The 14,605-nt window shown below is 55.4% G+C and overlaps 1 protein-coding gene across 2 annotated transcripts in view; it reads right to left on the reverse strand.

Annotated features, from left to right (window-relative positions):
- Positions 1–299: 299 nt before the first annotated feature.
- RIMS4 (regulating synaptic membrane exocytosis 4) overlaps positions 300–14,605 on the reverse strand; it is a 61,617-nt gene continuing 47,311 nt past the window's right edge. For both annotated transcript variants that reach the window (XM_040638380.1, XM_040638379.1), the window contains exons 3-6: positions 8,433–8,545; positions 8,045–8,146; positions 7,289–7,428; positions 300–4,744 (exon numbers count right to left, since the gene is read on the reverse strand). In XM_040638380.1, coding sequence (XP_040494314.1) covers positions 4,526–4,744; positions 7,289–7,428; positions 8,045–8,146; positions 8,433–8,545 — 574 coding nt within the window. In that variant the 3' untranslated portion in view covers positions 300–4,525. The remainder of the gene's footprint in view (positions 4,745–7,288; positions 7,429–8,044; positions 8,147–8,432; positions 8,546–14,605) is intronic.

Genomic DNA, 14,605 nt, shown 5'->3' on the forward strand with positions numbered 1-14,605 from the left:
GGCCATGCCACCTCAGGATGAGGGGGGCCTTGCTGACAGCCACCGCATCACTGGGGCCCCTGGACGCAGCAGCGTGCTGTGGGAAGAGCCTTCATCTAGGAACTGCCCGTGGGGAATGTCATCCCCCACCTGGGCTTCACTTTCCACCTCTGTAATAGGACTGGGCTCACCTGGAATAATGCCCCGCCCCCACCGCGCGCCTCTAGAAGGATCACGTGCCCTGCGCCCCAAGGTGCTCCTTCGAACACCAACTACCCTTGGCTTCCCCAACAGACCTCTCAGCACAAAGCAGAGCGAGCCAGGTTAGAAAAGCCAAAAACTTTAATTTTCAACATGAGCTACATGGTCATGAACACAATGCAACGTGACCCACGCCAACCCAGGGGCCCCGGAAACCCTCCCTCCCCCAAGTCCCGAGCAGCTCCAGCTCCCGGAGAGGAAGTGAGGGAAACGTGGGTGGATGGAAAGGCCCCTCAGCCCGAGGACCCGGGCTCCGGCCTCCCTGCCATCCCCTTGGGAGGCAGCCATAGAGCGAAAGGGTTCCAGATGGGATGCCTGGGGCCCCGGGTTCAAGTCTCCACTTCGCCCTCACAGAAGCTAGTACAATGGGCACAGCCTGCCTCCCCCACAGGGCTTGTGAGTCAGATGAGCTCATGGACATGGCAGCTTTCCGTCCACTCCGAGGTGCTGCTATACAGACAAGGGGCCCTCCCAGAGAGCCAAGGGGAGCACTGCAGGGGAACGGGAGGGGGCTCGGTCCCCTGGGCCGGGCACAGCGCCGCTGCTCAATAAATAAATGCAGGTAGCCTTGCGTGACGCAGCAGCTGTGCTCCAAGGGGGGGGGGCTCAGCGCCGCCTCAGCACTGGGGGGTGCCCAGGAGCTCCTGGTTTCAGGAACTGGATGGTGAACCAGCTTGTGAAGTGTGTAACCATCCCCTCAACGATCTGCCTCACCGCCTCATACAGCTCTCAACTGCTGGAGAACTGAGTTCTAGTCCCGGCTCAGCCCCGACCCCACGGTGGGACCTCAGCAGGTGCCCTCCCTCCCAGGGCTTCAGCTCCCTCCTCGGTAAAGCAGGGCTGATAATACTGGGCCCCTCTACTGCCCAGGGGCTCTTGGGAGGGTATACTTGACATAAAAGCACTTTGAAAGCAAAAGTCTGAAAAGCACTACAGGAAGGTCGGATAGCGTTACCTCTGAAGGTTTTGTGAGGCTTAAGATGAGGTGTGCCACGGCTGCCTCACTCCCACACAGCCCCAGGCAGGACATGGTGCTTCTCACCTCCCTCAGCGGGAGCCCTACCCAGACAGACACTGAGGCCTAGACCAAATCCTGTGCACCCTCAGTCGGCTGGGCCAGACCCCAGGAAAGCTAAGTGTCTAGGGCAGCCCTCTCCCCCAAACCCGGGCCCTCGGAGATGGAACCAAGCGGGGCTGGGGGCCCAGGGCTCAAAGGCCACAAATACTTATAACGGCAGACATGCCTGGGCAGTGGCTTCCGGTCCCAGGAAGAAGGGAAGCAGGACAGAGCCCCTGTTCTGTCCCCACTGATCATTTGTTGAAGGGTCTTGGGCAAGCCACTTCCTGATTCAGGGCTTTAATTGCCTCACTTCTCGGAGGGGCTACAATTTGCCCATCTTTTCTGGGCTGCTGGGAGGCTCTACAGAGAGAAGGGAGGAGGAAGTGTTGCGGGAAATGGCGGCCTCACTTGGTCCTGCTCTGGCTCCAGCTCAGCCTGGGGTGGGGGGAGGCCCAGGCTGGGGGAGCCAGTGAATTCACAGGTGATCCCAGAGGCAGGCCTTACCAGGCCTCGGTCCTCATCTGTAAAATGGACTTCATTAATGGTCCCAAAGGCCCTTTCCCAACTGTATGAAAGGCGGATTCTGGCGAAGGGAAATGGAGACTTCCTCCCACAGTACCCCTGCATGTGACTTTTGGCCCAGTGATTGAAAAAAGAATCAGCCCCTATAGACGCCAGGTCCTGGCTCCCAAATCCCTACAATTCCCCGTCTCTGCTCCTCTCCAGATGGAGTGAGAGTGGACAAAGGATCAGGAAGCAGGAGGGATGGGCTGGGCTTGAAGGTTCCCCAAAGCTAATACTGAGAACAGTCGCCCCTCCCCAAACCCCCATCTCTTGGTGAGGACAGACAGTGGTTCCTGCACCAAATGGTCAGAGCCCCTTGGAAGCAGGGCACGTGCTCACAACAATTATACAAAGAAACAGGGCTCCAGCCCCCACCCCACCCCACCAGGAGGTGAACTGAGATTTCACAGAACAAACAAGAAAGTCATTGAGGGGGGCCCTCGGTGACCACCCCCAGGATGTTGTTATTGCTTTGGAGCGCGCTCTCTCTCTTTATAAAGGCTGTGCAGACACCAGAGGGTAGGCTCGGGCCGGGTTGGGGGGGTGGGCACCAAGCCCTCTCTCCCTCTGTTTGGGACAGCCAGGCTCTGCCCCGTCTTTGAAAAGCTACCCCTGAACAACCAGAGCAGCGACGGCTGGAGAGAGAAGGCGCTCTCCTGGCTCAAAATATTCCAAATGGTGAGTCATAAACGAACAGCAGAGAAATCACACTGGTTAAAAAACAAACGGGGGAGGGGCTGATTCTGGGCCTCAGACTGGAGGCCATCCAGAGCCCTGCTGCCTCCTGCCCCAGCACAATCCCAGGAAGCTCGGGAGAGCTCATCGATAAAAGAAAGGGGCATCTCCATCTCCCCTTCCCAGTGCAGCATGGGAAGCTCCATGGAGGCGATATAACTCATCCAGAACGTTCAAGGCTCCCCAGGGCTTAAATGGGCGGAGAGGAGGGGGTGGGGGAGAGGACGGAAGGGGTTTCAGGTGGAAGAAATGGCCTGGTCAAGAGCCTAGAGTGAGTCCAAGGACAAGGCGGATCTGGACACAGCTGGGCATCCCGGTGGAAGATGACGTTGTCCGATGGAGCCCAGGCCTCTCCACCGAGGCCCACAACCCTCAGGAGTGCTTCACAGATAAAACCAGTACCAAGGATAATACATCAGAACATCTGAGTATAAGGGGCAGCTCCAGCTACAACCCTGGGGATGGGGGGGAGAGCAGAGGAAGAAGGGCATGACCCAGGCTCCAGGCCCAGACCCAGAGTAGTGAGGAGACCGCCGTCTCCTCTCCACCCGTCTTGGAACTCTGTAAGGACTATATGCAAGCTAAGAACAGGCCCCAGGGCCTGGAACACTAACTCTACCCAGCTAACCCGGACTACGCCCTACACAGCAGGGACTGGGTAATGAGGGGTGGTGGGCTGCTGGGTGCCTCCCAGGGGGAGGTGGCAGAAATGTGCTTCTATAAAGAGGGGCCAGCCTGTGTCCTCCCAGCATGCAAAAGGGCTTCCGTAGGCCTCGGGGAGGGCCGGGCCAGGAAGGCAGCTACCCAGGCCTGCTTGAGAAGGAATCTCCCGATTCTTACACTCATGAGCCAAGGTAGTTGAGGCCGGGGCAGTGGGTTCTGCCCTTAGTACAGGATGGTTTGTTTAAAAAGACTAAAATAGGGAAGCTCTGTTGCCTCCCCAGACCCCTAGCCTGGAGGCAGAGGGGTAGACAAGACCTTTGACCTCATCCAACGAGGAGGGATTCTCCTATTTGAGAAACCCTTGCCTTGGCACCACCAGTCCCAATCCCCACTTTGCTCAGACTCCCTCTCCAGTCCAGCGTCCCCAAAATTCAGAGATGGTGAGCTCTCTGGACTTGGGGTTCTCAAAAATCAGGGTCCCGCAGCTCCTCCACCAAAACACAGATGACCCAGTTCTTTCCAGTCCACCATTCCAAACTAGCTTGTTGCCATCCCACGGAGCAAGGCACCCTGGGAGTCTGTGCCAAGCCCAGGGTACCACCTCCTTTCCTTTGGTCCCTGCTGGACCCCAATTCCTAGAGCCACCGGAAGAGGGGCAGGCAGGAAGGGACAGACAGATGGACTCAGACAGGCTGCGGCAAAGCTCCTTCCACGGGCAGGCGGAGGGAGGCCGAGCTCCTCTTCAAGTGGGAGGCTTTGGGCCCCCCGGAGCTGGCTCCGGATCCTTGCAAAGCTGCCCCATTGGCTTTGGGGCAGGAGTAGCTGCCTGAACCCGGTGCCGCAGGAAAGACACTTGCTGGTAATTGGCACCATGGAGATGGCCGCTGGGTTCTGGACTTGGCTCCGGGCAGCGAGCTTCCGAGGAGGCAAAAAGGGGGAGCAGTCGGACAGTGTCTGGGACAGGAGGATGGTTTGCTCTGCCACCTCAGTCTTTCCTTTCTCCGGATTGCAGCCACATCCACCAGGTCAAGAACTGGCCAAGCCAAAAGTGCAGCCAATCCCGTTGGGAGAGGGAAGGTCTTAGGGGGTAGGAGGCAAAGAGGGGGTGAGGAGGGGCCCTGGGGGGTAGGTTTCCCCGTTCTGCTTCCCCGCTGTGGGGGAGAACCCCGTCCTCCTCTGTTCAATGTGCCCCTGGGCCTGGGGTCCCAGGTTGGGGCTGGGCGTTCTCCAGGCCTTGTTGGGGAGCCCCCCCCAACCCCGGCCCTAAGATCGCTCACCACAGGGCCCCACGGTGCTCTCGAGGGACAACTGGGACGCCTGCCGGAGCAGGGGGCCCGCAGCTGGGTCCACCATGGAGGAGGTGGGGAAGAGCTTGTACCAGCCCACGGCTAGGGTGGTCAAGTCCAGCTCCTCCAGCAGCACACGGGCCACACCCATGAACTGCTTCCGCTCCATCCGCCCGTAGTTCCCCCACACGATCACCTGCGGGGCAAGAGACACTGCGGGTCAGATCCTGCCAGTGCTGCTCACAGGCCCAGAGCCAGACCCGGGGTCACCCCTACGCCCGCGGCATCTCTGAGTCCTGTGGATGCTACCGCCTTAAAATGGCTCAAGCCTGACCGGACTTTGCTGGCTCTAGTGCCGCCATTATTGCTGGCTTGCGCGACTGGCTTCCCGCCTCCCACCCAGCCCTCTCCACTCCACCCTCCACACCCCTCCGTCTCTGACGCCAAGCCTTGAGGGCTGACCCTACATGGTGAGTCCCCTGCCCGGTCCCCCTCCTAGCCCCCACCAGGGCCTCGCTTCCAGACCTTGGAAACCCCCCGCGTGAAACAAAGTTGTACAAGTGGCTGAGAGATGCGCGGTGTGATACTAGCTCCCTCGTTTCCGACAGACTCCTTTCTGCAGTGCCTTCCCTGTTGTGTGGTCCACACGCTCTCCTGCAGCAGCCAGCTGGGGGGTTCCTGTGGCTGCGGGACCCTCGTGTGCTCTCCTGTGGCTCAGGTTTTAACCCCGTTCCCTCTACAAAGGTGGGCTGGCTCAGTGATTCCATAGAGCCTGTCGGTGTGCACGCCCACCTTCCGGGGTCAGACACTCGTAGGTTCAAATCCCAGTCCTGGCTTGGTGGTGTGGGCAAGGCACCTAACATCCCGGGGTCTCCGAGTTCTTGTTTCTAAATGAAATTATCCCCAGTTTACCTCGTGGGTAAGGATGAAAGGAGTGGATGTGAAAGTTCCCTGTAAACTCTCGGCAGCTCCCCAAGCACATGGGGGCGGGGGGGGGGGGCGATGAGAACAGCATGAGCCCATGCTACCCTGCACTGTCAGGAACTGCCCCAAAGCGACACTGGCCTTAAGAGTCTGTCTTAACAACCCTACAAAATGCTCCCATTCCAGTTGTTTCAACGGAGCCTGGGAGAAGTTAAATCATTTGCCCGAGGCGGCTCACCTGACCAATCTTCAGGGCTCCTTGGGCACCTGATCAGAAGCCCACCTCTAGCGCATGGGTGGATTCATTTTCAACGGGGGTTATGGGCTCAGCTGTGTTCCAAAATTCATGTTGAAGCCCTAGCCCCCAGAATGTGACTGTATTTGGAGACAGGGCCTTAGATTCCAATGAGGCCATTAGGGGGACCCTAATCCAATCCCACTGGAGAAGAGATTGGGACACACGGAGACCACAGGGATGCATGTGTGCAGAGAAGACCACGCGAGGACCCACAGTGGGAAGGCGGCCGCTTGCAGGTCAAAGGCAGAGGTCTTGGGAGAAACTAAATCCCTTGATCTTGGGCTTCTAGCCTCCACAACCACGAGAAATCAGTTTCTATTGTGTAAGGCACCCAATTGGTGGTACTACGTTACGGCAGCCCTGGCAAACTACTACAACGGGCGTTCGGGCCTCACGTATGCTGCCAGTGGGTCTGTCCTGCTCTGACGTCAGTCAGAGAGCTCAGCAGCAAGGACCCCATTCAGATTTCTGTCGCCCCACCCTCTCCACATCCCACACAGGGCCCTTCTCTGGAGCTTCTCCAAAGACGCTCAGGCCAGAGGCCAGAAGGCACGAGCTCCCCCTAGCGGACCAGATGTGGCCCTTAGATGGTCTTCTGGGGTTTTACGTAGTATTGGCATGCCTCTAGGCTAGAAGACTTTTCCCAAGCTTTTTTGACAAGGATATACAGTAGGACCTTTACAGCATTACGCAGTGAGCACACGGGATTCCCAGCTGAAGCAAGTGCCTCACCAATAGGACTTGCCTCACTAGGAATGATAGATGTTCTCTTTCCTAGCCCACTCCATTAGACAAGCAGACAAACTTGTTGAGAGCCACTAAACTGATTTCACAGCTCACAGATACATTCTGCCCTAGACAAGCCCTGGGCAGTTTGGTGAAAGTCCCGCTGTCTTGGCAACTTGGAACGCTCAGAGCCTGCCCTCATTTGCTCTGCCTGCCCTGGTTAGAAACAAGACTCGGAGGCACCAGCTAGAGGTGCCCGAGTGGCAGCTCTCGGGCACGCGGTCCCTGCAGGTATCCGACCTGGGCCCTATCGATGCCCTCAATGGGCGGCTACTCCCAGCTCCACGTCTGAGTCCGCCCGAGGACCCTCCTAATGGCCAGGGGACCACACGCCTCTCTGGAGCCTCAACGCCTCCCAGTGGATGATGTCTGTGCTCCAGGCCAAGCCCCGGCATGCAGAGGTGGCCGTGTTGACGGTGAGTGATAACAAGAACAATGGCAGCAGCCACTGCAGAGCGCTCACTAGGGGCCGAACTGAAAAACACATTTCCTGCACAAAGCACACACTTCGTTGTCACAGTAATGTTCTCTGGAGGTAACACAAGCACCCCCATCTTACGGATGAAGCAGCTGAGGCTCAGAAAGGAACCTGTTCCAAGTTGTACCATGGAGCTCAGCTCAGCCACAGAGTTCTACTTCCTCCAGCAGAGGCCCTCCGGAGACCTCCCCTCTCCCCCGGAGCGCTCCCCTCTCCCTCGGGAAATGCGCGCACACCCCCTCAGGGCCCCTCACCTGCAGGACTTTGCCCTGGGGACTCTCAGGAAACAGCAGCACCTGGTTATACAGCGGGTCCAGAGATTTGCGAGCGACTTTGGTCTTCTTCTTGGCAATGCAGACGCCGTTCTCCAGCAGGTAGGCCTTGATGTAGGCCGCTGAGGACAGAGGCCAGCAGGCTGACTTCCAATCGGGCCCTCAAATGGTGGGTACATGGCACAGCAGAGGGAGGCTGCCCACCCACTGCTAGGGGTCACACTGCCCCCTCCCTGGGGTTTGGGGAGGCGGCCGCAGGGGTGGGTGAGGTGGTAGATGCGGATGATGGGGTGTAGCCAGTGTTGGGCGGGACCTATTCCACCCCCTTGGGGGACCTGCTTGCCTCCTCCCCGCCTTTGCTCACTCTGCACTTACCTCTTTCCTCTCTCAGGCCCTGATTTGCTCACCCCTTCCCTGGCTTCCACAGTCATCATGGACACATTTGCTCAGCCTGTCTGTGCCAAGCCCCACAGATGGGGCTATAGCCATACACAGGAAAGCTTCTGTCCTCCAGAAGCTCAAACCAGTGGGGAAGACCAGTAAGGTCAACGGACAATCTCAAGTGCGTCCCCAGAACAAACCCTACACCACTAGTCCCATGGGAGTCACTAGAGTTGGGACAAAGGGGTGCCCCTGTAGTTGGGCCCAGTTTTCTCTCTTCTAGACCCAGATACCCTTCAGGACCTCCTCCCCAACGTCCACCCCTGCCTTGCAGAAAAGGAAGGGCAGTCCCCATACCTGGCAGTGTCTTGGAGCCTGGCTTGGCCGTCAGTCCCCGAGCCTGGATGATGTCCACTTCGAGCTGGCCATTCCGCTCCTGCAGGCCGATCTCCACATCCCCTGCAAGAGGCCCCAAGCAAAGGGACTGGGAAGTGGCTTAGCAGCTCACCCAAGGGCTCAGCCCCTCCTCTCTACTTAGAGATGAAACCCCCTTCCCCTGCTCCCAGCCCAAAACAAGAGCAGAGACAACTCCAACATGACTGCCCGGGCTCCGCTGAGGGCGGCAGGTGCAGACCAGGCTCTAAGCTGGGTGCTCAGTGGAGGAAGCCAAGGTAGAAGGGGCGATAGGAAAGACGCAGGGCTTGTGGCGCTCCCCCCCTCTTGGAACAGGTCTTGGGGCACTCACCCATTGGCGTGGTGGCCAGGGTCTGGCGGCCCACAAACTGCGCCGGCCCCATGCTGCCCAGGAAGTCACTGAACTGCGCGTCTGATGCCAGGCAAACTCCCCCGTAGTTAAGGCTGCAAGGAGAAAAGATGAGACAAAACCAAATGTTCCCAGGAGCTGACTGAGGACTCTGATGACTCAGTCACTTCCAGAGCGCCCCTCAGTCCCTGGGGATTCTGTCCACATCCATCACCTGGCCTCAGACAGAGCTCTGTCCTGTCTCTCCCTCCTTCCATGTTCATGGCCCTGAAGTCTCCACTTCGACTCCAAAATTCTAGGGCTTTAGCTTTTGTGTCCTGTACCATCCTCTTGCCTCTCTCCTCACCAAGCCTCAGGTTCCACCTCCATGAAATGGGTCTGATGGTACCTGCCTCTTGGGGTGGTTGTAAGAAGTGTGGGAGGTGACGCTTACCAGTGCCTGGCTCCTGTGGCTTAGTGCCACGACACTGATTGTGTGGCCCAGAGCCCAGCAGCATCGCCAGGAGCTAATATTAGGAACAAAATTGCACCCCACTCCACCCCGACCTGCTGAATCAGTCTGCCTTTTAACAAGAGCCCCAGCAGACTTATTTGCACCTGACTATTCGAGATGCATAGGATCAGTGGCTCAGCCTCAGAGGCCTGCATGTGCTGTTGCTACGGGGCTGCCCAAAGGTCACTTCGCTGGGAATGAGACCTCAAACCTGCTTTGAGGAGTCCCGTCCCCAAGGCACTGATTCCCATGGAGCAGAGCAGAGCAGGTGCCAGGGCCTGGGTGTGAGCTCAGGCTGGCCGATGAGCACATTCCTTCCCTTGGCCACTGCTGGCTCAGAGATCTGCGCGTGGCCCGATTCAGCCCACAGGAATCTGGCTAGGAAGCTTCGTGTGAACTGCGGGGAGTGAGAAGCTCTCTTTTCCCACCAGACTTGAACCTCAGCCAGAAGACTGGAGCCACCGTGCTGCCGTCCCGGATCAAGTTCTGCGTGAAGCAAGATGCTTCATTTCTTTCGTGGTTCCATAAGTCAATAACAACTGTTATTATTACCAATCATTATTATTTTACCCCAGCCAATTTCAGTTTTTCTCTCTCATCTCTGAAATGGGAATAATAATGTTCCCATCTCCTAGGTCTGTTGTATTAAATGAGATGATTACTGTCATCTTTAGGCGCAAACCACTGGCAGCCCACTTCCTCATCTGACCTCGCGCCAACCCCAGGAGGTTGGTACCTCGTATTTATCACCACCGTTCAGATGAGGCCGCCCAGGTCCTGCTCCGCCTAAAGCCACAGAGTTCCCGGGGCAGTCAGCACTTGAATACAACACTCCTAATGCCAATCCCTGGTGACTTTCCACCTGGGCAGGTCCCAAGAACACTAGTGGACTTTCGACAAGTGCCTACTGTGTGCCCCATTGCCCACAGCAGCCAGGGAGGTCTCTAAGCAGGAGGAGGAAACCTCCTTGGGGCCTCGAGGGCACAGCATGCTTGGTTCACTGCCTTAGTGCACCCCTTCACCACCACCGCCGCCAAAGCTCCCCTCTTCGGAAACCTGCTGGGATCTCAGCCTTGAAGGAGCAAGACAAGCTTCCAAGTGCTTCCAAGGAAGGTGGGGTTTGGGGATCCACTCCACACGGATGTCCCCTCCTGCTTCTGAACCACTGGTCTGCCTTTCCCGAGACAAGACCCTGTACACTAAGAACCTACCATTTTGCTGGGGAAGAGTGTTGCTCCCAAAGAAATGACAAGAGAGGACAATATAACAAGACACACCCAGTCCCTGACCCACCTATTTCAGGTTGGGTGTCTCAGTCCCAAGGGCTTACTATGTGCCAGCACCCCTCTGGGCTCTAGGGCGTATTCGAGTCTTGTCCTCATGGGCCACACCCTCTGGTGTGACTCCTGCAGTGGGTTCTAGGGAAGCGGGCATGATTTTATTTAGCTAACATCAAGGACACTGGGGTTCAGCGAGGGAAAGCCACTTGCCTAAGGTTGCACAGTGAGAGGATGGAGAGGCAGGATTTGAGCCTAGGTCTGCCTGTGGAAGACACCTTTCAGACAGCTGCCACGGCACACAACAACCTCCCCTGTCCAGGACCAGTCCCAGGATGCGGGGTGGGCTCCGGAAGCCCGCTTTGCTTTTCTGAGCGTGGGGAATGCTGCGTTCATCTCTTTCACCTGGAGAGACAGCTCGATCTGTCTCCCAGCCTTGTAACCAAGTGTGGCCGATGTGAGCTGAAGGGATACAGGCCACTTCCAGGCCCAACCCCCATGCCGTCTGTTTTGTGCCAGTGTCAGCCTATCGACAGTAATGCCAAAAGCTAGAAATGCCTGGGGCACTCAGCGGGGCCACCGTGCACTTGCCACAGACATCTCCCCTCTGCAAACCAATGTCAGGACTGGACCAAGCCTTGTGGTTCTTACTATGATTGCAAGAGGCCCTTCAGCAATAATCATCAGGAAACTTTGAAAAAAATGAAGGCTTATTACCTACAAGTCCTGGGACATTGCACAGCACACCTGGGGCTACACAGTGAAGAAGGGGGGGGGGGGCGCAAGAGAGCACACAGACCAGGGGTTCTGCTTTTATTGGGGTCAAGGATGGGGGCTTAGGGGTTCAGGGCTTGCTCTTTCTTGGTGAATTTAAAACATACGAGCAGGAATTCAAAGCACAGGAAGAGAAAAGACAAGTGGCCCAAATGGTCAGCTATCAAAATCAGTAAAGATCTCTAAAACAAAAGAGCCTCAATTGTGGAGGAGGTGGCCCGGCTCTTTGTGTGGCTGACAAATTTGTTTGCCTCTTCGAAATGAAGGCCTCAGCAAACAAAGCTTAAATCAGGCACGGGCATTGCAGAAAAAGAAGAATAAAAAAAAAACTGCCAGGGCTCACAGGACACCATCTCACACCCATTGAAATGGCTACTATCAAAAACAAAATAAAATTAAGAAAACAAAATAACAAGTGTTGGCAAGGATGTGGAGAAATTGGAATCCTTTGCACTGTTGGTGGGAATGTAAAATGGTACAGCCGCTATGTAAAACAGGATGGCAGTTCCTCAAAAAATTAAAAATAGAATTACCATATGATCCAGCAACTCCACTTCTGGGTGTATGCCAAGAAAACTGAAGGCAGGGTTTCTGAGACACATTTGTACACCCATGTTCACAGAAGAGTCATTTGCAATAGCCAGAAGGTGGAGACAACCCAGTGTCCATCAGTGGATGAATGGTCTGTACATACAATGGAATATTATTCAGCCTGAACAAGGAAGGAAGTTGTGACATATTTTACACACGGAGATGAATCTTTAAGATGTTATGCTAAACAAAATAAGCCACTCACAAAAGGATAAATACTAGGTGATTCCATTTATATGAGACATTTGAGCAGTCAAATTCAGAGACAGGAGGATGGTCACCAGGGGCTTGAGGGGGAGGGGAGAATGAAGAGTTCATATTTTATGGGGACAGGGTTCACTTTAACAAGATGAAGAGTCCTGGAGGTGGATGGTCGTGACAGTTGCACAATGTGACTGTCCTTAATGCCACCCAACCGACACGCTTAAAAATGGTTACAACAGGGGCGCCCAGGTGGCTCAGCAGTGAAGCATCTGACTTGTGATTTCAGCTCAGGTCATGATCTCAGGTCGTGAGATTGAGCCCCGCGCTGGGCGTGAAGCCTGCTTAAGATCCTCTCCCTCTGCCCCCTCCCCAAACCCCCCCTCCTCTCTCTAAAAAAAAAAAAATGGTTACAGTGAGGGGTGAATGGGAGGGAGCGGCTCAGGCTTCGTTATGGAACGGTAAGTCACAGATGAAAGGCACAGCAGAGGGCATACAGTCAGTGATATTAGCGCCGTATGGGGACAGATGGTACCAAGGCTTACGGTGACCAAGCATAGTGTACAGCTGTCCCATCACTACGTTATACACCTGAAACCAATGTAACACTGTGTCAACTCTACTTCAAGGAAAAAAACTGTTACGATGGTAAGTTGGTAACCTGTGTATTTTACCACAATTAGGAACCTCGTATATGACCTTCTCTCTTCCCCTATCAGAGACCCTAATGATGGTCTTCATCATTAGGCCACAAGAAAAGCCACAAGAAAAAGGGAGCCTGGGCCCAACGACCAGAAACACCTGCACCAAAATTGGCATGAACGAGAGACAAACGTTGTCATTCAGTCATTGATTAAAGAGGCCAGTTATGGTAACCGGCTTTACTTAAATACAGGGCCCCTGGCCCCTGGCCAGAGCTGATGGACCCACGGCGTAGACACCAGACCCAAGCTCAAACAAAAACTCTGGGAAACAAAAAGAGAGAATCCCAGGGACGGAAAGTCATGAGGACTGAGCCCTGTGTGTGGCCCTCGCTGAGAGCCCCAGACCAGCTCCCCAGTCCTGGCTGGTCACGCTCCTCCCCCACCCGTGTGAGGTACTTGAGCGGCATGCCAGTAAATTCTGTTTCTACTTAAGTTACTGGCAGGCTGGATGGCAGAATGATAATCTGACATTGTAGCCTGAGAGTTTTTCCTTTTCCTGATCTCCTACCATCCCTGCCACCCTCTTCCATTCAGGCAGTAGCCTCAGACAAGTGATAACCCAGAAGGCAACGAACAAGCCGGTCAGATTCTTGGCTTTTGAGTTTCAAATCCAAGAAGGAAGAGACTTAGAAGGATATGTGCAAAAACCAGGCTGTCCTGTCCCCAGATAAACAAACGACAACTCCCCAGCCTGAGGGAGCAGCAGAAGTGGGGGAGGAGGGGACAGCGGGGATGCTGGAGGGTCCTCGGGGAAGGTCTGGGTCCCTGGGCGGGGCTGGTGGTGCTGAGACCCGAGGGGAACCCCCACACAGGCCTGGGGAATCTGCAAACAGAGGGGACTTGTGCTCATCCTTCCTATTGGGTGGAGCTAAGAAAAGGGCATGATGCTTTGCAGAAATGGCTGCCTGGTGTCTTGTCAAGTGACCCCGTGTCTCTGAGGCTCTGTGTGTCCCTCCAAGCCCAAGAGAAGCATATGTTCCTGCCGCACCCAAGAGAGAGGGCCAAACCAAGACAGGCAGAGGAGTACTGAATCCAAGCAGTCCGGCTTCTGAATCTATTATCTCAGCAATTATGCAACAGTCTCACAGAGAAAGTATGGGGAAAATAACTTAAATATCTAGGGATAGAAATGTGTACCTATTATTCTTGCAAAGATCCTTAATTAACAGCATCAAAGCTAAGGCCTAGACTCTCTCACGACTGGTGACATGGGCCTTCCTCATCGGCCCTGTCTTTTTTCCACCCCACACTCCTGGCCATCTTGGGGTCCAGGCTCCACTTTGTAAGGAGAGTCTGGGCTCCCAAAGCCCAAGAAACGGTGGTGCCTCTTGGGCTCCAAGTCACTGAAGGGCCCAGCCTCCCCGGCAGAGCGAGCCTTCTGCAGCCTGAAATTGAAAGGTCCCTCCAACATCATCATTGTCTGCTCCTCAGTTCCTGGTGGGATTGTGAGCAGACAATGGGGAACTGGCAGGCCTGGTAATTAGCAGTAATTGTTTATAATATCTGGGCGGCTGCCTGATTTCCCATCCCAGGGTGCCTCGCCGACTGCCAAGGAACCAGGCAGACACCCCAGAAACCCTGAACGGGTTATCACATCCTCCATGGGGCTGGAGGAAGGAAGAAGAAAGCAGTGGCAGGTTCCTGCTGGCCTGAGGACCGACTGTATCAGAGAGCTCACTCCACTTCGGGGTCTTCCCCGGAGTAAGACAAAAGGCAGAGGACGTACAGTCCGAGGTGGTTCTAGTCACTGGTCACCTGCTTGCTGTGTGATTTCTGGCAAGCTGCTGGTGTCTCTGTGCTTAACTCTTCTCATTTACACACAAGACCATGCCCACCTCCCTCTTGGACAGTGTGCAATATTCCATCCGTGGGTGCCTGTGCTGTACCAGCTTTCAAAGTTTCACAAATCTCTGTTCATAGGGTCCATTCACAAAGGGGTGGGAAAGAGCCTGCTAAATTAAATACCAGACATATGCTATTACCTAGGCCATGCGTTGTATGCAGTAGGAACTCAATAAATGTTCACTGCCAAACCCTTCAGCTGGTCCCAGACTGAGAAAATACAGTGGCTGAGACTGGACTTTGGCCTAAGACAGACCTTGGATTCCAGTGCTG

This window comes from Ursus maritimus, unplaced genomic scaffold (genome assembly GCF_017311325.1).
Source record: "Ursus maritimus isolate PB19 unplaced genomic scaffold, ASM1731132v1 scaffold_22, whole genome shotgun sequence".
NCBI lineage: Eukaryota > Metazoa > Chordata > Mammalia > Carnivora > Ursidae > Ursus > Ursus maritimus.